The sequence below is a fragment of the Aptenodytes patagonicus genome, chromosome 1 (genome assembly GCF_965638725.1).
Source record: "Aptenodytes patagonicus chromosome 1, bAptPat1.pri.cur, whole genome shotgun sequence".
NCBI classification, from domain to species: Eukaryota; Metazoa; Chordata; class Aves; order Sphenisciformes; family Spheniscidae; genus Aptenodytes; species Aptenodytes patagonicus.
The window spans coordinates 226,181,510-226,208,836 of NC_134949.1; the positions used below are offsets into that span (position 1 = coordinate 226,181,510).

The 27,327-nt window shown below is 49.6% G+C and overlaps 1 protein-coding gene across 4 annotated transcripts in view; it reads right to left on the reverse strand.

The window, feature by feature from the left end:
• The window catches only part of FAM168A (family with sequence similarity 168 member A), a 220,615-nt gene that overhangs the window by 3,229 nt on the left and 190,059 nt on the right, over positions 1 to 27,327 (reverse strand). For all 4 annotated transcript variants that reach the window (XM_076328521.1, XM_076328518.1, XM_076328520.1 and 1 more), the window contains 4 exons: positions 22,040 to 22,120; positions 9,988 to 10,113; positions 2,710 to 2,852; positions 90 to 264 (listed from right to left, as the gene is read on the reverse strand). In XM_076328521.1, the coding sequence (XP_076184636.1) occupies positions 90 to 264; positions 2,710 to 2,852; positions 9,988 to 10,113; positions 22,040 to 22,120 (525 nt within the window). The remainder of the gene's footprint in view (positions 1 to 89; positions 265 to 2,709; positions 2,853 to 9,987; positions 10,114 to 22,039; positions 22,121 to 27,327) is intronic.

Consider the following 27,327-nt stretch of genomic DNA (forward strand, 5'->3'; position numbering starts at 1 on the left):
GCTTTTCGTCTCCTGCACAGGTTGTTTGGGTATGTCCCGCCCGAGAGATGAAACTATGGCTCAAAACACAACAAAACTTTCCTTCTTACCTGCTGACATTGCCATGGTGGTCCCAGCGACCATCCCCATGGCCACACCGTTGGTCCTGGGCGCAGCGACCGGGGCCGGATAGATGGCCGATGGGATGCTGTTGGGCTGAACCACGGTGGTGTGATGGATAACGTGAGGCTGTGCCGCGTACACTGGCTGGGTATAATAAGCTCCCTGTTTGAGAAGGGAAAAAAACCCCACCATCGTCTTTGTCGTTCGACTGAAAGCACAAGCCAAAGCAGTGACTTGAAGCCCAGTATTTTATTTAGAGGCCATCACCAGCTCTGTGTGCCGTGGGTGTCAGCCCGGTAACACAGACCGTGCTGTCGGCAAGGAGTTACATCAGCTGCGGCTGTAGATCCTGCTACGGAGTGAGCAGTGATGCTCTCGGGGCCGGCCCTGCCGGCTGCGGCAGCAGAGCCCCACATCTACCCCCTGCACCAGGCGGGACACAGGAGGTTCCCAAACCCAGCCCGTATCACGAGCCCAGAGCGGCTCCGCTGTGACAGTCCTTCACTTCGAGACTTCAAGCCCTCAGCTCCTCCAGACGTGTTGCAGAAGCAGTATTAGGACAAGCAGGCGTCACACGTAGCTGCTGGTACAAAGAGCTGCTCGTGGGACATCATTCAAGCGCTGCCAAAGGGCTGGTCCTTCCCATGAGCAAGCTGCTGTGCCTAGAGACCTGGACAAGCAAGGATGAAGCTGAACCTGTGGACGTGTGGGATGGTCCCCGGGATGGATGAAGGCCATGGGACTGGGAGGGGCATCAGCATCACGGGTTCGAGAGTCAGCTCGTCAGGGACGAACTGTGCTGCCTCCGTTTGGTGGGATGAAATGGGGCCTGGACCCAAAAGACGTTGGCTGCTGGCATAGAAGATGAACAAGAGGTGGAAGAAAAGGAGAAGCCATGGCTCTCTCTGCTTGCTTGGGTCCAGGAAGCATGTCATCTTCCTGGGTTTCCGATGGGAGACAGAGGGGCGCCGAAATCCAGGCTGCTGAGACCCGCGGGGTTTTGAAACAAGGTGGGGGGGAAGGACGGGTGGGAATAAAAGAAAGGAGCCAACAGAAAAAGCTCCACATCCAAAACAACGAAGGGCCTGAAACGTGAGTGGCGCAAGGGAGAGAACTGCCGTCCCTGGGACAGGCAGGGACACCGCCGGTACCTGCAAACCAGGGACGGTCGGAAAGATTAGAGGGTTTAACAAACAATGAAGGGAGATTTTATTGTGCGTTAGTGAAAGCCATTAGAGAACCTCTGAAGGTATGCATTAAGGGGGGAAGGAGGTGTGGGTGAACTATTAAATTACTTCTTTCTTTCAGGAGCTACAAAGGTTGGTAGGACAAACTGCAGATGCTGAAGGGCATTTCCTTGGGGAATGAGAATGAGGTGCTAAGATAAATTAGGCCCATAAAGAAAAGGTGACTGAGAAATCAGCTGCGGAGAAGGAACATCCCAGGCAGTGAGTGCTGCAAGCACAACGTGCTGGAAGGATCTAGCAAAGCATCTTCTTCTCACCGTCATTCCCTTCCAGGCTGTCAAAACTCTTATTTGCTGGTCCCTGGGAAGCAGAGATGAGGAGACGGCATCTGCAAGCCCTGCTCCATCTCAGGCTTGCTGGTGGGCCCTGCTAGCGGACGCCAACCTCCCGCTGCGGCCGGGATCGGAAAGGAACCAGCAGGCAGGGATGGGTTTGGTCCCTGGAGGTTTATGCAATGCTGAGTTAACAGAAGGAGACATGACAGCGGATAAAATCGGCAAGAGGAGATGCTCCCGTCTCAGCGAGGCATGGAGAAACCATACCATGAGGTTGTAGCTGCTGGAGAAGTTGGTTATTTGACATTAAAGAGGAGGGGGAAAGCTAGGGAAGCCATAGGGCCAGATTGCTCCGAGGAGCTCATGATCTTCAGCGGAAAGGGGCATCAAGGTGATTTTCGGAGGACATCTGCCCTAAATTGCATCCCTGTGGAGGACCTTGGCCCCAGCACATAGCTGGAGGCGGTGGCAATGCAGGAGCAGAGAAGATGGTACTGGTAACCCATCCAGGTGCTCAGGGAGGAGCTCCTCCATGAGGACACGAATCTGGGTCATGCCTGAAGTAGCTTGTGCTGGTGAAGGTGACACAGGGGCTTTGGGAGGTGGCAGAAAGGTGATGCAAGTCGAGTAAGATGCCAACGGCCACCAGCAAGTGGACCTTGTGGTGACCCAGACTCATCTGTGGCCCTGGGGAAGAGCAGCGTTGAGAGCTGGGGAGGGTGGGGAGAGGTGGGTGTAGGGACCATCCTGGAGCCAGCAAGCCCTGGCAGTCAGGCGTGTGATTCTGGGGGAAGGGACCCGATTCCCAACCTGGCCGAGCCACAGGGATGCCACTGCGTTGACTCCACTGCACACCGACAACCACGCAAGACCATGTCTCATCCAGAGGTTCCAACGGAGGAGGCAGGAGAGAGACCCCAGCATCCCGGAGACCCGTCAAGCCCCACCATGAGCACCTCTATCCCACCAGCACATGGGTGCTCAGCCCTGACAGCCAAGGGCGAAGCCCTGCAGGAACTTCGGGCTGTATTTGCACGCCGTTGAGCGAGGCGGTGAGCTGTCACGGCGGCTGGGGAGGCACCTACCTGGGTGTACAGGTTCTGCTGTGGATAGGCACTTCTGATGGGGTACATAGCGGTTTGGTACGGATTCGGAGACGGCGAGTAGGGAGGAGGCGCGTTGTTACTCTGGGTCGGTGGGACCTTGTAGGGAGTCCCCGCAGTGTACCCTGGCAAAGACAAGAGTAGTCCAAGTTAGGGCGAGGATTTACGGCTTCAGAGCCGGTCCACCCGGCACATGAGCAACCCGAGCCGCCATTCGTGATGCACCGGCTGCTCACGGGGCATCACTCAGCGTGGAGGAGATATACCGAGATGCACCAGCATCTACTGACCTCCCATGAAACCCACCAAGCCGAGACCTCCGAGTCCAGCATCCAGCCCCTGGCTAATCGATCACAGCAGCTGGGGCTGCATCCTCCACCCAGCTCGGCAGTGGCTCTTCCCACGCTGCCTACACCGGGCCATAGAGCTGATGGTATTCCCAATGATCAAGGCATGACTTGATGAGACTCAACCAGCATTTAAACCACCTAAGACAGCAGTATCCCCACACCTACTTACCCATCTCTATACACCTACTTGATGACAATAACGTTTTTCCTTCTCTCCTCCCCGGATTTTTGTTCTTTCACCTTTTTTGCTCGGGGTGTGATGGGCAAAACCGGAATTTAATTGCTGGAGGATCTAATTTCATGGCACAGTATTGCTGTCCCCTGCCTACGTCCCCAAGCAATGACCGGAAAAGCAGCAACACCGATGGTCCAAACCTTAATATTAAGGTGAAAATGATGGATGCCTTTAAGTATTTCATCAAGGTGGATAGTGCCGACCAGTTTCCTCTCCTGCAAAGGAGGGCTGTGACCATCAGCTCACCTTGCGGGTGGGAGAGGCAACCCCAAGTGATGCTCAAGCACCTTGATACCTGTCCCGCTCCTCACAGGCTATTTGCATTAGCGACAAAAGCAGCAAATCTGCTTTAGTGCCTTTAAGAAAAGCCATTTGCTCTGCTGGGTAAACAGGCACGGCAGGCTGCTGGCAAGCCGGGAGGAGCAGCGGGGGCTTGGGAGGGCAGCGGTTAGGCAGGCGCGGGCAGCGGGGGAAACGTCCCTTGCCATATTTGTGATCCTGACACGGCAGATTGCAATTTTCGCCTTTCTTCTGTTCGGATGTAAGGAAAAGAAAATGGACTTCGGCATCCCCCAGTCATCCCCACCATCCCATCAGGCTGTTTAGCTGGAGCAGCCAAGCCCCAGATTTACACTTTATCGAAGGTCTAAAGAAATCTTAACTTATCTTGCAGCATTTAGGAGATGCTGAGTATATGGGGAACAAACTAAAATGAAGGATCCTTTCCAAAACATGGAAATTTGTCCCAAAAAATAAACCTAACCTAACAAAAAAATAACCTAAAGGATAATGTGATATCAGCTGATCTGCTGGCTGTGAGTGTCACTTTGGGTTTTTGCTGCTATTTGCGTTACGTTCTGAGCTGTCTGGTGCTTATAAAATTACATTTTCCTTCCAGGAAGACCCAGCGGTAGCGGCTCAAGATCCTCTATAATGCAAGTCTGATCGTATTTGTCTTTTTTTTTAAAGGCTTTCCCTGGAGTGAGGACATCCCGTAAGGATCTCCGCTCTTCTTCTGCTTCCTTTCAGGGGACCTTCCTATCTGTTGACTTGTGATGAATATGGGGTCGACACCCACACCCTCCACCAATTTTGCTCTCCAGACAGAAAGGGGTGGCTTTAAGCAGGCCCATGATAACACTGCGTAATCCAGTTCTTGTTACCTGGCAGCGGAGTACCGTAAGTCCTCATGGCAAGTACAGCATCTAAAGGAGGTGCAACCTGCCCCGAGGATGGGATGTCCCTGCACCAAGGATACGCGGCACCTGAATTCCCAACCTTTAGAGGCATTTCCAAGGAAGGCTCCATGAAGTTGCCCCCGAAACATTATTACTTAAGTGCTAAATTGGGGAAAAATCCTCAAGAACACTTAAAGTTGGGCTTTACGGGTTTTTTTTTTAAGACTACAAGCTGAGCTGCTGCCATGGGACGCCCCGGACTGCATCAAGTGTGCCGTGAACGCATCAAGGTGTTGGTCACAGCTTGATGAATGGTTAAAAAAAATGGAAACGGTAAAAAAAAATCTGCTCGCACGATGGGGTGGGATGGCTGGTGAGAAATGGTAGCCGGCTCCTGCAGGAGGGCTGGGAGAAATCATCCTTAAAGCAAATGGGCCCCGAAGACTGCATAGGATGGAGAGCAGAAGTTAAGGCTCAGCCCAGCGATGAGACGTCTAAACACTCAAATATAATGAACTAATTTACTCAACCAGTGTTCAGGGCAGCAATTAATGAAGGCCAACATTTCAAGTCTGCTAATATCCCGTATTATCCGCCCAGCACTGAAAGAGCGTGAAGATAACAAGGAGCTTTCTAGGAACTCCCAAACAGCATCTCACCACCTCCTGATTACTGCAGATTGGAAAAAATATGTTAATTAAGCAGCGGAATAGCTGTGACTCTTCTTCTGACTCACATTAGCAGGAGAGCAACTATCTTTAAATGAGGGACGGAAGCAGCGAGAGGAAACGCAGGTTCGAAACGGCCGTATTCACCGTAGCAGCAGAGGTGGAGACTCCTCCGTCATGAGGTCCTCCAGGAACCCAACAACGTCACCTCCAGACCAACCAACCTCCTGTTTTTCAATCCTACGGGTTTTTTTTTTCTATTCCGAACTCCTTTTTTCAAACAAAGACCCCGGAGGCTGTCAGTTCTCGGCATCACACTTCATTTCTGATGGGTGTCTGGAGATGTGGACCAGCTCAAGGCTGCGTGGTTTCGCCGCCTTGAATGCTAACACTTGCTGCGGTTTCCCGATTGCTGAATCACGGACAATTTAGCTCCGATATTAAAAAAGGTATTAAACATAATAGTCCAGGCAGATGTAATCTTCCATGTTTATAAAATGGGAAAAAATGGAACAATTTGCAGGTAAAAATGAAGCACAATCAAGTTTTAATGACACAAGATGATGGATGCTCCTCTCAGAAGAGCGTGTCTGACAGCTAATTTTAAAGCCTAATTATGACTATCTAACACCTTATTAGGATTAGGAGGTTGGCATGGCCCATGCTATTGCCGCTTCGCGGTTCAGCAGCAGGCTGGGATTTTAAAAGCAATAGCGAGCCTTTAAGCTCCAGCTTCTATTAAAATTGCTGATTAAATTCCTCGTGCCACTCTAGAAATCTCAACCTTATTGATCCCGCAACACAGAAGTGCCCTGAATTGCACAGATAAATTTTTCTATATTAACTCTAAGGCCGGCAAGGGGGGGGGGAAAAAAGCTTTGTGCTGAGTTTTGTATCACCAACTCCTCTTGTTTCCACATGAAGGGTTCACCACAAGCATAATTCCTTAGATGGATAAGGAACTGGTTGGATGGCCGTGTCCAGAGTTACAGTCAATGGCTCAATGTCCAAGTGGAAACCAGTAATGAGTGGTGTCCCTCAAGGGTCGGTAATGGGACCAATACGATATAATATCTTCATCAATGACATAGACAGTGGGATCGAGTGCCCCCTCAGCAAGTTTGCAGATGACACCAAGCTGAGTGGTGCAGTTGATACACTAGTGGGACGGGATGCCATCCAGAGGGACTGGGACAGGCTTGAGGAGTGGGCCCAGGTGAACCTCATGAGGTTGAACAAGGCCAAGCACAGGGTCCTGCCCCTGGGTCGGGGCAAGCCCCGGTATCAATACAGGCTGGGGGATGAAGGGATGGAGAGCAGCCCTGCCGAGAAGGACTTGGGGGTACTGGGGGGTGAAAAGCTGGACATGAGCCGGCAATGTGCGCTCGCAGCCCAGAAGGCCAATCGTCTCCTGGGCTGCATCCAAAGCAGCGTGGCCAGCAGGTCGAGGGAGGGGATTCTGCCCCTCTGCTCTGCTCTGGTGAGACCCCCCCCCTGGAGCACTGCGTCCAGCTCTGGGGTCCTCAGCACAAGAAAGACATGGACCTGTTGGAGCGGGTCCAGAGGAGGCCACAAAAATGATCAGGGGGCTGGAACAGCTCTGCTGTGGAGAAAGGCTGAGAGAGTTGGGGTTGTTCAGCCTGGAGAAGGCGCCGGGCAATGGTTTTAAACTGAAAGAAGGTAGGTTTAGATTGGACTTTAGGAGGAAATGTTCTATGATGAGGGTGGTGAGAAACTGGCACAGGTTGCCCAGAGCAGTTGTGGATGTCCCATTATTGGTAGTGTTCAAAGTCAGGATGGACGGGGCTTTGAGCAAGCTGATCTAGTGCAAGATGTCCCTGCCCACGGCAGATGGGGTTGGTCTAGATGATCTTTGAAGGTCCCTTCCAATGCAAATCATTCTGTGATTCCACGATTCTGTGATTCTATAAAAATGGACCTGCATTTTTTCAGTAAATTCAAGCTGTGTCTAAGGAGGCTGCACTCGGCGCACTCCCACCCCTGGGAGCAGAAGGCAGATCCCCCGAGGAGGACGCAGGGCAGAGCTTGGGGCTCACGCCGCAGCAGATTGTGGGCATGAGTAAGCAGCCACGAGTAGCTCCGGGAGGTCCTACGTGGTTGCATGGCCCAGTTGAGTCTGACTTGTTCCTGGTGTCTGGTCCTGCCCCTGCCACCGCCCTCCGGTCTGGCTCATCCTCTTCCAGCCTTTCGCCTGGCTTTATTATCCAGATGCCTTCCCTGTACCCGGGGGCGGGGCTGGAGGAACAGTTTTGGCGTGGTGAGCATGGGGACAATCACAGGGGACGATGCCACGGTGCGGACACCAGTACGGGCAGCTGCCTGGTAGGCTTGCATTGCCTCTGCCGAAGTCCTCCCCGGCACATCGTCATTGCCACCGCTATCCTCACCAGCCAGACAAAAGCAAACAGGAGGCTCTGGGCAGAAGTTACCATAAAAATCTATAACCTTGCTCATCAAAAAGCACAAACCCCTCTGATCTCAACTGGAGCATCTAAGCAACAAGACAAAATACCTCAGGCAAAACCAAGCTTTGAATACCCATCATTAAAGGACAAAAAGCCGAAAGGCAAAGGCATGTCCCCACACCGTAGGCAAGGCCAGCATGAAGGCACCTGGGCAGCCCTTACCCAGCCTTTAAGCTCATGCATGTCTTGCCACCATCTTTCACTGCAGGTTCACAGCCCAGCTGAGCCCTCAGCACCCCTTCTGTCTTAGTGGTGCAGGTGTGGGGAGGTGCTGAGCAGCTACTGCACATTTATTCGTATTTTACGTTCAGCGTGCGGCTCCAGTCCGTACCGGCGGGCACTCTTCACCCTGGGAACAGAAGGACTCATCTCCCAGGCTTCTCCTTGGCTCTCCTCCACCCAGATCCGACACCTTGCTGATGCTCATGAGTAAGCTCTCACCCCTCTCCTGCGCCAGGGACGCCTGGGGAAGGCTGTTCTCCCAAGAACAAAACCTAGGCTAGGTGAGATCGAGCCGGAGGACAGAACCAGTTTGGGATGCCCAACCTGAAATGCTTCTGATTTTTCAGAGCCTGCGCTTGAGATGGTATCTCCCAGCAGAGCTCTGGCGAAGCCAACCGCAGCTATAAGCCTGAAGCATCGCTGCAAATCAAACCTCAAGGCTTTACTTATGTCCAAATTAAATGTGCCCAAGCCAGTTCTCTGGAAGCGAGGCCAACCTGCATGGGTCCGGCCGGTGACCGCACTATTAAACTCCTTTATCACCCACACTGGGTGGCCACAGCCAAATTTTGCCCCCAAAGCCCTTCCTACCGCGGTATCTGCTCTTGCCCTCTCTGATTTCGAGGGAGGAATCTCACCCGCAGCAGCCCGGAGGTGCAATGGGGAGGAGAAATCCCATCCAGGCACGGGTTGAACTCCAAGGGAATTTTGCCGCATGATATCTAGGTTTCTACTAATTAAACGCTGAGATTTTTCGAACACTTACAACTCGGTCAAATCTGGTCTGGCGTGAAATTAGGTGCGATGCAAAGCCCAGGCACCATGTCAGGCATACAGCCCCTACCCCAAAGGTAGGGACATCCCTTTCCAAAGATAAAGTCTCCTGAAGGCTTTTAATAGGTTTATTTTTAAGAATTCTTTTCATCAAAAAAAGAAACAATATTTCTTCCTCTCACCTCTTTCTGTAAATGATTCAACTTAGCACGAAAAGGGAGCCTGAAGCAGACAGACGGTGAGGAACGCTTCAACCCACGCGCGCGCATGGGCACAGCCTTGCAAACATGGCCCATGGAGAGTCACTTTACGATACCTTGCATTTTTGTCTCCAGATACGACTGGGAGTTTCTCCAGGTCCCAGGGGTGTTCGGAAGCACCGGTGGTTAATTTTGCATTTTGAACCTAGGAGTGGTCCCACCTCACGCTTGCGGCACGCCCCATGTTAGCCGTGCCCCGGCTTTAGCAGGCAACGTGAGGGCAAGAGCAGGCAAGAGCAGTCGGGCAGGGGCCAGAGGACACCCCACATACCAGGGGAAGCACGGGGGGCTTTATCAGGGAGCTTATCACCCCTCCTGGAGGCACTATTTGGCCTCGTAAGGGATGAGATTACAAGGCTCCACCTGGAAAAGCCTGTTTGACTGCGATCCGTAAGCAGCATCTCCTCCCCCTGCCTCTGCTCGGCCAGTTTGAGTTAAAAGGTGGGAATTTCACCCGGGTTCCTTGAAAATCATGCTTTATTTTGGGATTCTCTCTTTCACTTTTAAGGGAATAACCTCCCTTGGGTTTTTCTATGCATGCTCAACTACGGAGCATCACCACTGCAGATATACACCTGCAAACAACCTCACGTTGCTCACGGGGACCAAACACTCAGCTAAAAGAAAGGCCTTCACTCTTCCCCACTTGACTCTTCCTCCTCCGAAGCAGCGCTAGGAGGGTCAGTGCTCTCCTTCTCATGCTCCTTCATGGTTTTAACAAACGCGAGCAGACAGGAGCAGGGATGCTACCTGCTTTTCAGAAGAAAAAACCCAAGAGCTCTGCAAAATATCATCCCAGAAGGGATTGCAGCAGCAGCGCAACACTCCCCCTGGGCAGCTCCAGTGGCAGAAGGTGATGGATCTGCTACGTGGCGCCAGCAAGCACCCCCAGGACCTGCAGCACCCTCACCCGGGTCAGGGCTCAGCGCCCCGGGAAGGACACACGGACACATGCGCACCTGGACGGGCACGAATGATCAGCAAACAGGCTGATCCCAAATAACCCCATCCCCAAATAACCCACAGGAGGGGAGGCAAATGGGCACAAAACAACCAAGTAAAACCCCAGAAGAAAAGGTTTATTTACTGAATGCTGCAGAAGAAGCCTGATAAGTTCTGTTCTCGGTCCCGGTGTCCACCGGGAGGTGGAAGGTGCCCTCCGTGGCACAGGAGGAGGAGGTCTGTGGCCAGGCTTGCTTCATCAGAAGTGTAGCTTGAGTGGAGACAGAGAAGAGGTGTCACACAGAGCAATGAAGATACAACTTCCCGCATTTATGTCACGTTCGAACCACTTTGCTGCTCTCTTCCTTTCCCCCCCACCTTTTAAGGACAACTATCCGTAGGAACTTCACACCGTGGTTCCTCTCGCCCCACCTGCTCCCCATGGAGGGATGGTTTGCACAGTGCATTGCAGCAAACCAGTTATCTACCCCAAACGACTGGTTTCCTGAGCTAAGCGACCTGCATGACGATCTACACCTGGGGGATGTGGCCAGCAGAGCCACCATCCCTCCCCAGATACCACCGGTCACCTCTGTGCATAGGGACCAGCAACGGCTGTCCTTGGCCTTGTGTTTCCCAGCTGGAAAACAGGCTGAGCCTGGTGTGCAAGGCATTTTATTCACAGTAAGACCCTTTGAGAGGCTTGCGTGGCAGGTACCGCCAGTGGACAAGGTACTGCTCACTGTGACCATCCCATCACAGCGTTGGGTGGTCCTCAGAAACTCTGGCAAGGACAGTCAGCAGGAGCAGTGGCTTTGGGCAGGTCGCCCTGTATCCCAGTTTGCGGAAAAGTATTTATGAAGCCAAGTAAGATAACCCAGAAGAATTTCAAGAGCCAAATCTTGTGGGATTTGAGGAGGGACCCACAGAATTCAGTCATTTTGTGGGTCTTAAGTTTTCTGAAAGAGGAGAAGGTCTTACGCTAACTGCCCTAATGCACCTCTGTATGATGAACCAGCACTGGCTACACCTTTCGCCTACATCCAAACACGTTGCCAATGCTTATCTAGGAAGGACTGCCATCACACCGAAGGCTTTCTGGAGCACATCTACGGAGAAGGCAGATCACCAACACAAGCCTACAGCCAGGCTCCTTCCCAACGTTGGTGCCGCCGGGAAAGGCTTAACAGGTCTTTTTCTGGTTGGTTTTTTTTCCCCCTGAAACTATGGATCTGTCCTAACTTTTTGTCCCAGACTAATCTCAAATGGTGGCTCCCCCCACCCTTGGTTTAAGTCCCACCACCTCCCAACAGAGTGCATACAACTTTTGAAAGCCTCAGCCAGTTATTACAGCTTGCTGCTCACCAGCTTAACAAGCTGCTCTAGCTGTCACCATAAAAGAAATAAGCTCCAGGTTTTCCAGGTACCGCAGTACGTATTTCGCCCACCCAGCTACTAAGGAAAGAAAACCAAGCGAGGGTTGATCGATCCTCAGCAAGCCGCTTAGTGATTAGACCTCGCTGTGAAGTTGTGGAGGGTAAAGGAGGTAAAATGATGCAGCTGCTGGAATCAAAGAAAATCACCGATTTATGGCTTCTTCAAAGGTATTTTTTGTGAACGCCGAAGGTAGACGGTTGACACGCTCTCTCTACACCAAATTACTGAATTCCCCAAGATCTCTAGAAGGTTGGAGGTCAGGGTATGTCCCCGTTGTCCCCTTCTCCCTGCGCGTGGGGTGTTAGGGACAGGTAGGATTTCCCCAGAGATGCGGTAAAGGGACTTTGGGTCAGATCTGCCAACTCAAGAGACTTCTGGAGAAAAAAAAAAAAGGACCTTTGGGCAAGAGAGGAACAACGGAGGCAAGATTTTGTAGGCAGGGAACTGTTTGTGATAGCAGAACCAGCCAAGCTTGGACAAAGCCGTCTGGGGCAGAAAGTGGAGCTCTTTGGGAGGGACGCCACGGCCTACAGGAGGAGGTGGTGGGTTCCTTATCCTCCCGTCGGCCCCAAGGGAGCCACACGTGAAGGCATTTTAAAGCTGCACTTCATAACTCCTTCTCCCAAGCAAGTTCCTACCCCCGAAGGGCTCGGCACTAAGCCCCACAGAAGGGACTTCATGACTTGGTCAGGGCTTGTAAAACTTTCTGCAGCCCAAAGGCAAGAGCAATGATGTTTCAAACCCCTCCAACGCCTCTGTGTCTGCTCAGACCCTTAATTAACCATCTCTGAAGATGCAACTGTAAATCTGGAGTGCCGCAGGGCTGGAAGTTGGGGACGAGCGATTGAGGAGGCCAAGGAGGAATCGGCGCTGGTGCCACAGCCCATGCCAGCCACGCCACAGGTCCTAATGGTTGGACACCACTGCCCAGAGAGAGCGGAGAAGCACTGCTGCAGGTCTGTTGGTCCACCAAAAACTCATGCGATCACTCTCCTAGCGTGGGACAGAAACACAGGAGCATGGAGGACACCCAGCCGCGACGCTTTACTGGACGGCACGGCAATCATTAGCTGTGCGGAGATGTTTAGGGGTGCAAGATCTGGCTGGATGGTGCTCCGCTGCCGGAGACGTGGAAACGTGCTCCTCTCTCCTCACCTTCTTCAAGAGAAAACCAGGAGGTTTGTGGGAAGTGAGAGATTCAGAGCGCAATTTCTCCTCCACTCGAGCACAGATCGCATTCTGCTCCGAGCCTGTGCCCCCTCCCAAAAGTTTGCGAATTATTGAGGATTTCCAAACTGCTTTGCTTTATTGTCCACGGTACGCTGCACTCCTGAACATCACACTGGAGAGCTAACTCCCAGCGCTGAGACAGAAACACTCCTTCACTTACGCTTTTATTCAAAATCAGATTCATTTTTGCCTCTCGATTTCACAAAGGTTTTAATCTCCAAGACTGATGAGACAATTTATTTAGATGTTCTATGAATCCTTCCTCTGCGGTTTCTCCTCTCCGCATTAGACCTACCAAAAAATCAAGGTAATTTGGGTCTGAGATGGCTGGGAGCTTGCCATAGCTGTGCATGCTCTGTACATTAAATCATGGATCCTCGGAGAATCCATCACTTAAAACTACACAAAAGGTGAACCAAGGAGGCTTCTAGGAAGATTATTATCCCCTGGTCCTTTGCAAGAGCTACAATTCACAGAGGTTACAATCCAGCCATGACCATCCAATATCATTTAGGGTCTATCTCCTACCAGTGTCTTCTGGATTTGGTTTAGCCTCTCGCCTGCGCTGTTCATCGCAAAATAAAGAGCTTTTGTTCGTTATCTGTTGGATCCCTGGCGAATCGAGTGGTGGGAACTGGGCAAGCGATGCGAACTGAGCGTGGGTCTCTGCAGCACTGGGACTGGTCCGTCTCCCTGCGAGGACCTCTCGCCAACATGGCAATGTTCGGGACATATTTTAAGTGGAAAAGAGAAAAATATGAACTAGATGTGCCTGAAGAAAATTCCGTGAATTAGCTGGAGTACAGAATCGCAACGAAAGGACGAAGCAGATGATACAGTATATACGGTATATATGTTTCTTGCTTCCCTCTGCCAACCTTATTTGTGATGGATACGGCCTTGAGGCTCGTACAAAGTTTGCAATAAGCTTAATTCCCCTGGCAGTCCCATTACTGTGTGCCTGAGCACCTCAAAACAGTGGGAGCATTTGTTCTTAGAAAGCCTTGCAAGGCTCTGTGGGATATTCACCCCGCCAGACCCCAAGATACCCGCCTTAGGGGACCCATTGATGGGTCCCTAAATAGTCGATGGGCGCCTATAGAGGATGGTTCAGAGCGCTTACGTGGGGAAAGACGATGCCTACGCTTTCCCTCTGCAGAGCAACGTTTCCTCCGGGGAGGACCCAGAAGGAGGAACGGGGGATCGGAGCCTCCGTCCTGCCCCACAACATCCCCACAGAGACCCCTAATTTCCGAGGCTGATTTTAGCTGTTCTGCTCTGTAAGGGCACCGAAGTAACGGATGCAAAGCATTCTTCTCCCCTGCATTATTAATAAATGCAGTTAAAGCATAAGTCAGCCTCCACGCGAAAATCGCGTGCCCTACTTTCAGGAAAATAAAAAGGCATGCTTTAATGAAGGAAGTTAAAACAAAACAACCATCTCAGGAAGAGAGAATGCCTGGGAGAGAACATGCAGCAGGCTTAATGAAGACATCCATTTTTTTTCTTTTTTCAAATTGGCGTGCCTCGTGTCTCTGCAGTAGAGTGATTTTAGGCACTCATTTTTACATACTTGAAAGGGATTTTTTTTTTTAATAACACTGTCCTAAATAACCAGGCCTATTGCAAGCATCAGAGCTTGCAATGCCGGGGTTTCGCGGTGATCTTGTAACCTGCCTTGTGTCTCTCCCTCTCACAAATATGGAAAAACACAGCAGGAAAATCGCACAAGGCAGAAACTTGTGTTGTTTCAATGAATCGGGATGGAAAGAAATTCATTCCCTCGCTTGACCTAGGGCTCCTTTGGTTGAGCTTTGCAAGCAATACAGTGGCTGGCTGTTATCTATGCCTTGGTGTGCTGGTTTTGGCTGGGGTAGAGTTAATTTTCTTCACAGTAGCCAGGATGGGGCTGCGTTTGGGATTTGTGCTGGAAACAGTGTCGATAATTCAGGGATGTTTTAGCTATTGCTGAGCAGTGCTGACACACAGTCAAGGCCTTCTCTGCTTCTCACCCCACCCCACTAGCGAGCAGGCTGGGGGGGCACAAGAAGCTGGGAGGGGACACGGCCGGGACAGCTGACCCTAACTGACCCAAGGGATATCCCACACCATATGACGTCATGCTCAGCATATAAAGCTGGGGGAAGAAGGAGGAAGCGGGGGACATGCGGAGCAATGGCATTTGTCTTCCCAAGTCACCATGACGCGTGATGCAGCCCTGCTTTCCTGGAGATGGCTGACCGCCTGCCTGCCCATGGGAAGGAGTGAATGAATTCCTTGTTTTGCTTTACCTATTAAACTGTCTTTATCTCAACCCTCGAGTTTTCTCTCTTTTACCCTTCCGATTCTCTCCCCCATCCGACATGGGGGGAGTGAGCGAGCGGCTGGGTGGGGCTCAGTTGCCGGCTGGGGTTAAACCACGACACTTGGGAAGGGTTGGTTTGAAATAAACTGGTGAAGAATTTATCATCCTTTTGGTGCTCAAACATTAGCAAATATTCACCAGATACCTGACACTGAGAGAGGGAGGAATCAAGACTGGTTCCAGTTACCATTTTCCTTTCCTCACTGCTGCTGTACCTGCATGGACCAAGGGGACTCTAGACTTCTCCAAGCTCCTCTCCATGTCTCCTTACGCTTCTCTGAGGCAATTACAAAGTTTGGGGCACTAAATCATTTAATTTTCCACGTGGATCCCAGGGCCTTGGGAACCATGAGGTCAACAGAAGAGCACGAGCATCGCTGACTTCCAGCATGGCATCAGGGACCGCAGCGTGAGTGTTTGGAGGACATCAAGGACGAAAGCGGATGGCACGTAAGTAGCAGGTATTTGAAAACTAGACTTTGAGAATTAACCACCACCGATGCACTTCTCTTCATTTGGGGTGAACCACACCAAGGGCAGGAGCAGAGGGCAGTCTTCATCTTCGCTCGGCGGTTGATCTCTTGCTAAGATTTTGCATGGAAGCCAAGCAAAACTCATGAGGTTTGGGGCAAGAGACACCTAACCAGAGAGAGCTTGTCTGAGGAACACCTTTAGGGTGGACCAGAGAGGGTGATCAAGCTTGTACGGAACAGTTTCAAGACTGACGGCTCGCTTTCAGTTACATCCCACAAATTCAGAAGCCACAAGCAAAGGACGCTCTTCCCACCCTTTTCAACCTCTATTCCGAGTAGTATTAAGGGGCACATTTGCCTGGTTAACCTACAGATGTCCAAGCAGATGAAACTTTGGTTTGTGATTGCTTTTTTAGTGATCCTGAAGGATTTCTGCCAGCAGGTACCACCCCCCTCCAGCCCGGGAGGTTTGAAACAGAAGAACCTTGTCGGTGGATGGGATGCTTTTGAGAGCAGCAATTCTGCTGGGAACATACAGCATCTCTTCTGCAGCGAGGCAGCTGAGGGCTCAACATCTAAAATCCCTTAAAAATACATCTAGAATGAGTCTGCTGTTTCAAAATCAAAGATTTTTAAAATAAAGCTGATCCCCTCTGATTCCCAGTGTGTTTGATGGACGGCATGAACCCCAGCAGCATGTCCTTCTCCGCGGCGGGGTTATTTCCAGCCTGCTGTATGACAGCAGCTGATTCAATCTGAGTAAATGCTCTCCATACCGATACAGACGGCTGGTTTTAACTCAGCCACTGAACCACAGTATTACTTTAACTCAATTGCATTTAACACAGTTGAGGACACTGCCCGCTTTGTCGCATGTACGCACCGCTGGAATATTTTATGGAGCTCATTTTGCATTAGTCGTCTCTGAAAAATTCTTAATTTTTCTCCTTTAAGTCTGTTTTCCACAGAGAAGTGACCACTGACAGCGGGTGCAATGCTGGGAGGTCCTGAGCGGTGGAGCCTGCGCCTGCTTTCCAGAGTTATTAATGTGGCATCTTGCCTGCGGCAGAATCGGGATCTTCGAAAACATAATTCAATAAAAACTGGCAGGGAGTTGCAAGTAGCTTGAAAAAGCCTCTAAATTTAAGAAAGGTCCGCGCCAGGATTGCCTCTGTAACCTTTGCTCTGCCTCTAAAGATAATGGAGATAGATGCTGTCCTCACTCACAGCATCGCACGGGCTTTTTTTCTCCTCTAACTGGCACTTGTGCGTCCCCGGCTCCTGAGCCGCCGGTCTGAGCATAGCAGAGTCCACGAAAGCATCTTTCCTCCCGGCTGCACACGAACAGGCTGAGGGCTCTGAACCGTGCCTCCTACGAGCTAAATCTCCAAATAATGGGGAAAAACCCTGCCGTGATATTAAATTGCATTGATTTCAAGAGCTGCACGATTGCTTATGGGGAGGATGGCGGTTTCTGCACGAGAGGAGTTGGGTTGAGGAGCACCAATTTTCATCTTCACCATTTCCTCACGAATTTAGGGCTAAGCTATGTTGTGTTACGCACCGGAAGATTTTTGTTCTCAAAGCAAAATGACCTGTCAGCTTTCTGGACAAGAGGAAATTATTAACAGCATTTTTAAGAATCATAAACAGAGAAATGAAGTTTAAATGTCAAGACGGCTGTGAATGCCTTCTTGCCTGAGCCTTAATCTGCGTAACAAAAAGATCTGGCGAGGGGTGACAAAAATGATCAGAGCATTTCATTAGAGAAAGCAAGTCGGTGAAGATTAGGATTGCACTTCAGAAGGGAGCGTCGGGGGAGCGAACAAAAGGCTGGCTGCCACAAAGAAGACTGACCAGGGCTTTCGTTTCCCCTTTCACATCATGCAAATCTAAAGCAACAGACAATTATTTGTATTGCTTAAAAAAAAAAAAAAAATCAGTAACTCAAGCCTTAATTAATCTGCAGAACTGCTTGCTGCAAAGTATCGCAGCGATAAAATATAGCAAGAATCAAAGCGCGGGGGAGATTAGGCATCTTTAATGAAAGAGAGGACACCCACAGCCACCGCCGCCAGGACAAAGGTAGGGAAAAATCAAAGTCTCCATGTTTTTGTGCTTATAAAAGCCGCTGACTAACAAGGTTTGGGGCGGATTATTCCACAACGAACAATCGTGAGGAAACTTCTGAAGGCCGATCTGGCCGTTTTCAGGGAGGAGAGACCAGGGCAGATGGACAATCCAGCCCTCGCTGAGTGTGGGGGTTCCTTTCTGCTGGGTGGAGGACGCAGGCTGTAGACGCCGCTGCAGGAACAACGGGACTTGAGAAGGGCTGCCCAAGGGCTCGCTGCTGCCCGCCTGTGCGAACCCCAATTTCCAGGGTTATCCCTGTGTTTCCTTGGTCTCTCCTGGTCTTCTTGGCTGTTTCTTCACCATCTGGGTTGGGGCAACCACTTCTTTCTTGTCTTTATTGTGGGTGCAAGCAACTTCTTTGCTCGAGAGAAGGAGGCCCGCTCCAGGACCTATGCTTTTACACGCCAGGTGGGTCCCATTTCTCAATCTATCCTAACCTGTGCCAAGAAAGCAATCCCATAAAACATCATCCTAGAGGTCTCCTTCTCTGAGGGTATCTTGACTATGTATCAGAGTTACTTGAGAGAGCATCTACAACCCCCCCTTGGGTTGCTGTTCCTCATGAGCGTGAAGGATATCCCAGGCAGGATTCATCTCAAGCTCTCCTGGTAGGACAGACAGGCACCCATGGGGAGTCCGTCCCCAGAGATGGGCTAAATGTCCCTCTGGGGAGGTCTCTCTTTCTCTCCACTGAATACAGAGGGACCTGGGCTGGAAGGGTTAGAGACCTAAGGTCTATACAGCTAAAGGGAACCAAATCTTCCCTAAATGTGGCAATTGCTGCAGCCATTTAAAATACTTCAACATTTCCTAGTCTTTTTTTCTTTCTTTTCTGAGCTGAAACAAAATCTTTCCAGTGGAATGTGTGGATTTCATCAAGATTTTGCAAAGAGAAGTATTTTGTTTGGAGAGCAACGCAGCATTTCTGGGGGTTGTTTCAATTTGTTTTCTAATAGGAACTCCAGCCTCCCAAGGATGGTGTCTGAGATGTACAAGAAGCAAGATAGACACCCCCCCAAAAAAAAAATTCCTCCTCCTGCAGCGATTTGGTGCTCCCTCTCACTCGGGTGTCCCCTTGGCCATCTCCCCACGCAGCGGTGGAGCTCCTGCCTGCGCAAGGCACAGGCAGTAGCTGGGGACAAGAGACATTTTATAATGTCCGGGCCAATACGCAGGAACGCCGCTGTATTTACATCCCTGGCTGAGCAGGGAGGACGTTGCTAGCCTCTGGCAGGACAAGCCACTAATAAATTTGCAGGGGTTTTTTTTATGCTGTGGAGCTCTTTTCATTTTATTTTTTCAGTGTTATATCCTTCAGGGGAATTTGAGGGTGGCCAGCACACATCTAGGGGAACAAAACTTGTTTAATATTACACATTAAGATTTTTAGTGGGAAGAAATGCAGCTAAAGACCCTACCAGAAGCACATAAAACCAAACAAAACACGACAGATCCCTTACAGAGTCATCCGCAGTAAATGGCTTTATTTAATAACCTTGCAAAATAACAGTGAATTTAAACTGTGATGTGGTGAAGACAGCACCAAAAGTTTTTGGCAATGAAACCCTCATTCCTCCTTCATCAGCCTTGGAAAGATCCCGAGCCTGGGGATCTACTGATTTTACAACAACCAGGAGACTGAAAACTTGGCAATTCGGAGGAGAAAGGGTTTAGCAAGACTGCCACAAAGTCCAACTTTGTGTTCGTTACGCAAGCATCTATTTCACTCCGATGACTACTGAACACTTAGCTGAAAAGACGGCTTTATTCAGAAGTTTTAAAATCCCGCAGCTCTTTCGAGGCGAAGCCTTCAGAATAAACATCTCAGTCAACTGAAAAGCCATGAAGTCAAAATGAAGGGCGAGACAGTATTTTTCATCTCCAGCGTGTGCTTGGAAATGGGTGAGCAAGAGATTTTTTTTTTCAGGCCTTTTTCATAAAAACCATGAAAAAAGGCTCAGTCCTGATTTCAGAAATGCTTTTCCAATCACAGTTCAGACACTGCCAATGCTTGCATTTGACCTGTGTGACCGTATCCCTTAAAGAAAACGCTCTGCTAACACACTACAGCCTAAAACCCCACCGCTAATAAAGAATGTTCTGATCACAGAAGGGTTTGGGTTGGAAGGGACCTTCAAAGCTCACCTAGTCCAACCCCCCTGCCGTGGGCAGGGACATCTTCAACTAGATCAGGTTGCTCAGAGGTCAGGTCGTCCAACCTGACCTTGAACACTTCCAGTGATGGGGCAGCCACAGCTTCTCTGGGCAACAAGATCTCAAGATTGCTATTAAATAGAAGATTTCCTTTTCTTATACTGCCTTTCACTTAATTCACTCCGGATAAGAGTTACATTTTGAAACTGCTACTTAGCCCTTGGGTTTCTACTACCCTTTGTCACGCCAAGGGGCTCCCATCCCATAATTTGGCTGAAAGCAGAGAACTTAACCGCGCTTTAAAAACTCAAGGTCGCTTGGTCCTTCCAAAGGGCTGGTTTCAGTGAAGTACTTAAATGTAGGTTTGACTTCAGTTAGATTATTTCCTGAGTGGGGGCCTAAGGGAAATCTTCAACTCCAAAGAGAAAAAGACTTCTATAAAGGTTTCCAAGTTTGGGCTTGAAAGCATAAAAAAGCAAGTGATTGATTTAGCAGAGCAACTGAAATATTCCTCATTAAACACAGAACCTCATTAGTCCGTGCTGTGGTGAAGACAACTCCTTGTGGACAGGTAGGAATTACTCCACGACTCCCGCTTCGGAGTAACTTCTCTGACTTAGAAACAGTGGAAGGTCCACTTGTTCTGGAATAAGAAGTGCCCTTGGTGGAAGTTATTTGACAGCAGCTCCCACGATTAATTTACATTCTGTCCTAATCTACATGAATCTTCTACCATTGGCAGCCCTTGGGTATAAGCAATTCCCCCGTCTCCCCACCTCATGTAGATGAGGTGTTCAACCTCGAAGGGATGGTCAGGGCATGACTGGGTTTGTATTCACACCACCCACATGCTTGGATGGTTTTCTCCTCTCCAGCCCTCTCCGGCCAGGCGGGAAGGTCCTGGACATGCGTGCGTCCTCCTCCATCCAGACCCTTCTCTGGGTAACCAGAGCCATGGGCTGGGTATGTGTTTGGTCAAGAGACAACAGCGGAAAACAGACAGAAGGGAGGTGCGGAGAAATGGTGCTCAACAGCAGGCAAGGGAAGGAGCTTGGCAGTCTAGTCATGGGCTTTTATTAGAAAAAAACCAAACCCCATGGCTAACGGAGGAATTCAAATGAGAAATGGCTTTGTGGGTGATGAGGGGAGAGGAGCAGCAGGGACGAGGGAGACGCTTGCTTGGAAAGGTAAGAGGTGAAGAGGACAGACATCGCTGGCTGAGCCGAAAGAGCAGTAAGGCTCTGGACACCAAGAATGAATGGAGGGCGTGTTGTTTCTGTAAATAAAGACAAGTAGGCTGTGCTGGATATGAGCAGTAGGGAGGCAAAGAGGGGGGGTGACACGGTTAAAGAACTGGACTGGGAAAATTATTTTTGTACCGGTTCTCCGGAAGGGTGGAGGAGAATTTGCCAAGGTTGGAGACGGCAGAGAGAGCAGGGCTCCAGGGTAGGGGCTGAGCTACGGAGGATGAACGCGTTACCCAATCAGCCTGGCTGGTACTCAGAGGAACTGCAAAGGAGGATGCAAAAGAGCATGTGGCTGGTGTGAGAAATGAAGACCTCCCCGAAAAATGAAGACCTTGTACCTCCAAGTAAGGTTTCCCAGAGATAGATGGGGAGTAGTGGAGAAGGAAATAAAGGACAGAGCCTGGCTGAGCTTTCATGGAAAGCTGGAAGAGGCAGGTGACAAATACGTCCCAATGGACACGCTGCAGCAGAGGTAGAAAACAACTTCCCAAACTGGGAAAGCCAAGGGAAAACAAGATTTGATGGAGATGAGTGCAGCTGGTGCTGTCAAAGATAACCAGCACACCAAGGCTAAGGCAGAAGAGTTCCTGAGTTTGGCCGGGAAGAGCTTGCTGCATCTTTGGAAGAGCCATTTTAGGGTGGTGTGAGGGGCAGGAGCTGGACAGAAGAAGACCCTAGGACAGACCCAGACTCTGTCAGTGCCACAGAAAAGCAGGGGACAGTAAAGACATGGCATGGGAGATCCAGACACCAAACAGGACACGGTTGCTGACATTTCTGCATCTATGACACGGACGGAGGAGAGAAGGACAAGCAGGGGGAAGCGGAAGGCAACCTCAGGGTGCGGTATTCAGAAAATATTAAAAGCCATCAGTGCGAAGGTATCACAGCAATGAGGATTGTAAAATTCCTGGGATTAGTATTAAGATATAATTCATGGCTCAAAAGTACTTTGCAACATAAACAAATATTCCCAACGGAGGGCGTGAAGTTAATGGCAGAGTTAGGAAGGGAAGAGCTTAACACAGGCCCCTTCCCTGGAAAGTATTTGCCGACAAGCACATGGAAGCTGCTGGGTTTTGTACACCGAGCAGCAAAAGGTAAATCCTCCTGCATGCTTCAACATGCCCGATCTCGTCTCCATACACAGATTGTTACCTGGGGCGTAGCCGGGGCTGCTGGTTGGATACATGTTTGGGTTGTAGGCTGGGGCAGCGGTGGGATAGCCCGTCGGATAACCTGCAGTGAGAAAAAAAAAGAGAAATTACGCTTTTGTCAACAGGGAGAGAGAAGAGGACAGCATCCCTGGAAAGCAATAAACAACCTGTGTGAGCAAAGAGGCCACCGGCACAGCTGAGAGGTGCAGCACAGACGTATTCTCAGTTGGCCAGGCTATAGGAAGGACTCTGAATGTGCTCTACAGACTTACACGTGACAGCATCAATATTTCATCTTTATTCCTCGACGATAACCAGAATGCAGAACGCAGGAATGGTCAATGTGCTCTGAAGAAAACTGTCAAGCAAATACACACACTGAATGCAGAATTCAGCTAGGAAAAACCACCAGCACAGCTACACTTGAAAGGTTTTCCTTGGCTGCTTGCAGCCATTATAGCTTGATCATCGTAGCACTTTGCATTCTAACAGCAGAGCTCAGCACCCAGCCCGAGTCCTCGGTGCTCAGCGCTTCCATTAACCAGAGCTTCTTCCTAAAGGGAAGGTAGAGACGTTGCACGAAAACGTGCCAGCCCTTATATTCACTCATGGCTGCACAACTGCCATCCCTGGGAGGGACCCGATTACCTGCCAGGCCACCTGGAAGGAACACGCACAGCAGCTCATACCCTTTGAAGCCACATGAGGTTTTAATGGGCACTTTAGAAAAGGTTGCAGAGCATCTTCAATTTTCATCATCTTCACTCGGATCGGTCATAGGGAGTTCAGGGGAAATCATCTAAGCAGTCAGCTACGTGGAGGCTTGGAAATCACCGTACGCTGCAGACCCAAGTCCCTGTGTGCACCCACACACAGTGCGGATGTCTGCCACCAAACTCTTAGAATCATAGAATAGAATCATAGAATCATTGAGGTTGGAAAAGACCTCTAAGATCATCGAGTCCAACCGTCGACCCAACACCACCAGGCCCACTAAACCATCTCCCTCAGCGCCTCATCTACTCATCTTTTAAATACCTCCAGGGATGGGGACTCCACCACTTCCCTGGGCAGCCTGTTCCGATGTTTAACCACTCTTCCAATAAAGAATTTTTAAAGCAAGAATTCTTGCTTTAGTAGAAGTTCTCATCCTCCATGAAGACCACAGACGACAACATCCACACCTCTGTCTGCTCCATTTTGCTTTTGCTTACTTCCCTACCTCCGTTTCTTGGAAGTCTTCCCAACTGAAAATGGTAACACTTGAATAACTCCATCCCTTCTTAGGTGCTCCTGCGTAAATCCCTCCTACAGCCTGAACGGGACATGTTAATCTTCCTTTACTGGCAGAGAGTTTGGCTTTGCTGTGCTTCACCGCCACGGCCGCTGCCCTGGTTTATCTGTGCATCTCGTTGGCCATCGTCCCAGAGCAGAGCCAACCCAACGGCAGACAAAGTGACCCTTGGAGAGTCTTTCCACGCCAAGCTCCACCAACGCTGTCTACTGGTTGCCAGCAAAGGCTGGAAAGAGGTGGTTAGCAGTCGACTCACACCCCATCTTTTTTTTTTTTGCTTTATTAAATAAAAGCGAGCGTGGGTCTTTCCTCCCCCTTTCTGAGCAGCAAGACAAACACATCGCAATCTTTCCCTCCCATGCCCCAAAGCTCACTGCTCTTCGACTACGTGCAGATTCCTAAAACCTGGCACCCAGCACACAGCCGACTACCGCAGCAAAATTTTGAGGTTCATTTGAATAAATCTAATTCAACAATCATGACCACTGTACTGGAATAAATGACTGTATGTTCTACCCTCTCATTTTCATCAGTGATATATTTGGCTTCTAAATCAGGTTAATTAAAAATTGCTGTAGTTAATGTTGGATAAGCAGCAGTTTAACAGACTTCTTTTTTTTTTTTAGGCTACATAAAACTATGTTGTCATCATAGTCAGGAATATATACAGCCTTTTAGCAATCAAGAAGCTCCTTGGGAAGTTATTTGCAGATCCAGTGATTGCAAGCAGAACATTAATGATGAAGATCTTAAATCAGAACTATCCCTGCCTACTCTCCACTTCATTAGAAGATAACCATTTCTTTTCCAGTACATTCACTGCCCCAGGGTCCTCTCGTTGCCTGCTCGAGCTCGATGATCCCGCTTTGCCTCCTGACCAATCTGGCTAGGGGTGTTAAACCAACTCCAGCTCACTTAACCGCACCAAGCGTATTTTCCCCTGTAATTGTCTCAACCGTGTTTCTACACGGGGTTTTGCCTCCTCGGCACACAGTTTAGTAGCCGATGGCTGTGCGTGCGTGCCATGGTGTTGGGAAGTCCCTTGCTGATCAACTAGGGATGGGATCCAGATGATAGTCTCTTGGGGCACCAAGAGGTTCTTCTGGTCTTTGCTGCTGGTTAATCCCCCAAATAAATCCTGAATCCTATGAACTGCTGCAGCAGTCCTTAATAATAGTCCTTAACTATTAGTCCTTAAGTCACCAACCATGACAACCATAGTCCTGTGTGGCTACATGCAGCAAATGTTTCATCTGTGCCCTCTGAGACACCACCAGCACTCACGCTATCAAATTCAGCAAAAAACCCTTCTCTTCTACTCAGACCGAAATTTTCAACATTAGGTTCGTACATAAAAAAACAAGCCTGAAATAAATCAGACCACTTTCAGACCACAGGAAAACTGTGGCTTCGGGTAAGCTTTTCCATCCAGCCAATTATTGAAAGACTTCACGGTTATTTCAGGCAGATGGAGACAACCGTATATTTAGGTCTTCTTTCTCTTTTTGGGGGTTTAACTTCTGCTTGGTAGGACTGCATCTTGCTTACTGTGGTATCTTTTGTTGCTCTGAAAGAAAGTTATGGCCATTTTCAGAATAATTTCATTTCAGATAAATACCGTTTCTATCAAGGAAGCTTTAATAGTTTCGGATGCGAAAAGATGCAGCCAGCCCTGCTCTACTCTATCTTCCACTCTGATCTCATAAACTTTGATAAGTGCTGACCTCCAGCAAGAAAACTTGTCCTTTCTATTTTAAGGGGAAACAGAGATGGGAAAGGTGCAGGAAAATGAATGTGGTTTGCTCCTTTTTTGGACATACTGAAAGATAAGAAAGTAGCAGAATCTGGGGCAATTTGTGCCAGGGGAAACGTGCTTGAAAATTCCCAGCGCTCAAAACCCACTGGGTTTAAAAATACATGAGACATTTTTATACCTTATTGGGTTTTGAGCCATTAGGATTTATGTTTGTTGGCTCTTCTGCATCTCCCAAATGACCACAAACAAGGTTCCTCAGGAAAGCAAAAGCTGCAATCCCCGTGACGGTCCCCATGTCTTACGTCCCCTGGGATATAAGACAAAGCCCGGATCCAACGACCAGGGAGGAGCTCAGGAGAGGTGGCAGCACCAAAGCGTCTAGCATCCCGCTCTGATTTTCACCCTGGATACCCTGAGAGACCTCCTGTAAACCCCTGTTCCTCCTGCTGACCCTGCTCCCCTCCTGCCACGTTCTGTCTTGCCTCTTCACCTTGAATCAAAAATAACAGCAAGTGGGCCAAACCCACTTGTTTTATGTTGCGTGCTGCTGATCTTCATGGGCTTCCTGCTGGAGCCATGAAGATGTCAGGGACAGAAAGAAAATATCCTTTACTTTCTACTTGTACAGCTCCGCACATGAGGGGACCCTGTCTCTGCTGGGGCTTGGGGCCTTATTACAGCCGTGATGCAGAAGGAAAGAAAATGAGATGAAAACATATTGAACAAAATTTATTAGATTCCTCACAGAAGAAATCAAAAGTTGTTTTCTTGCTTTATTTTAATTTAATATCATCTCCACAATCAATAGGAGTAGGAAAGCCAGCGTTAATTTAATGTTCTCCCCAAGGAAAACATACAGCACTCCAGCTCTGAGAAGCACTAACTGAACCGCTTCAAAAATTACGACGCAATAACTGGCTGTGCAAAGCGAGGAGCACACGGGGCTGCATCAAGTAGGTATTTTAAAGCTGCCTTTAATTTTTCATGTCTATCTAAATGTTTCTATACCATTATTTCCAGCTCTGCTCACCCCTGTCCTCTTTGGTGCAAAGCTGCTTTCGACTAATGGCTTTTAGGCTACGAGTTCCAGCTACCCGCCCCCTCTTTTTAACGTGCACACCTTTAGGAGATGCACTAGTAAAGGAGTTTGTGAAATAAATTAAAAAAGAGTGGCATACAGAGCCTTCGAGTGCGTTTAACCACCAGCTTTGTTTAGCCCAGGCTCCTTTGTGATTGTACTCAGAACGCCCGTAATAAAGCAGTTAGCTTATATTTCCAGCTATATATATTTTACTGCCTACATGCAAGACAGATGCGTGTGTAACCATATACACAAGCTCACCGCAGACCTCTTCTGCACGAGAGGAAAAAAAAAAAAAGGATGGATGGGGCATTTAAGACAGCTCTTTCCATCCTGTCAGCCTTCTGGGATGGCTTATGGCTGGTCCCGAGGTACCGAGCTCCCACGCGGCCGCTCTGGCTGTTCTGTACGTCAGTACAGCAAAAAATGCTGAATTACTGGGGAGAAATGAGAGGGCAGGAGGAAAAAAACCAGATATCAGCAGGCAAAGGGCTGCCCTCAGAGGAAAGGCTAGCAGCAGGGTGGAGACGATTAAAGAATTGAATGGGCAGCGATAGAGGGGAAGGGTTTATTTGGGCTCAAGGATTAGATTTATTATTCTCTTTCATTCGCTTCGGCATTTGAAATTCAGGGCACTCATACCCAGCCCCAGGTGCAAACCAGCTCTGGCTCTTCCTTCCCACGAGCCACCAGAAAAAGCCTTGCAAAACCCTGTAGGTCGGCACCGCCAGGCTCCAGAGGACCACGCACGAGGGGCAAGGTGACATTAAAACCCCACGGCAAAGGCACCTCTGGCAAGTTTTAGAGGGGGAGTCCCAATTCAAAGATCTCCTCCCCATTTGTTTGCTTCCTCTAAAGGAGACTTCAGCGTACACTGCCCATCCTCGCCGTAAATGAGCAACCTGGAGCCACAGAATCACAGAATGGTTTGGGTTGGAAGGGACCTCTAAAGGTCATCTAGTCCAACCCCCCTGCCGTGGGCAGGGACATCTTCAACTAGAGCAGGTTGCTCAGAGCCCCGTCCAGCCTGACCTGGAATGTTTCCAGGGACGGGGCATCCACCACCTCTCTGGGCAACCTGGGCCAGTGTCTCACCACCCTCAGCGTAAAACATTTCTTCCTTACGTCCAATCTAAACCTACCCTCCTTCAGTTGAAA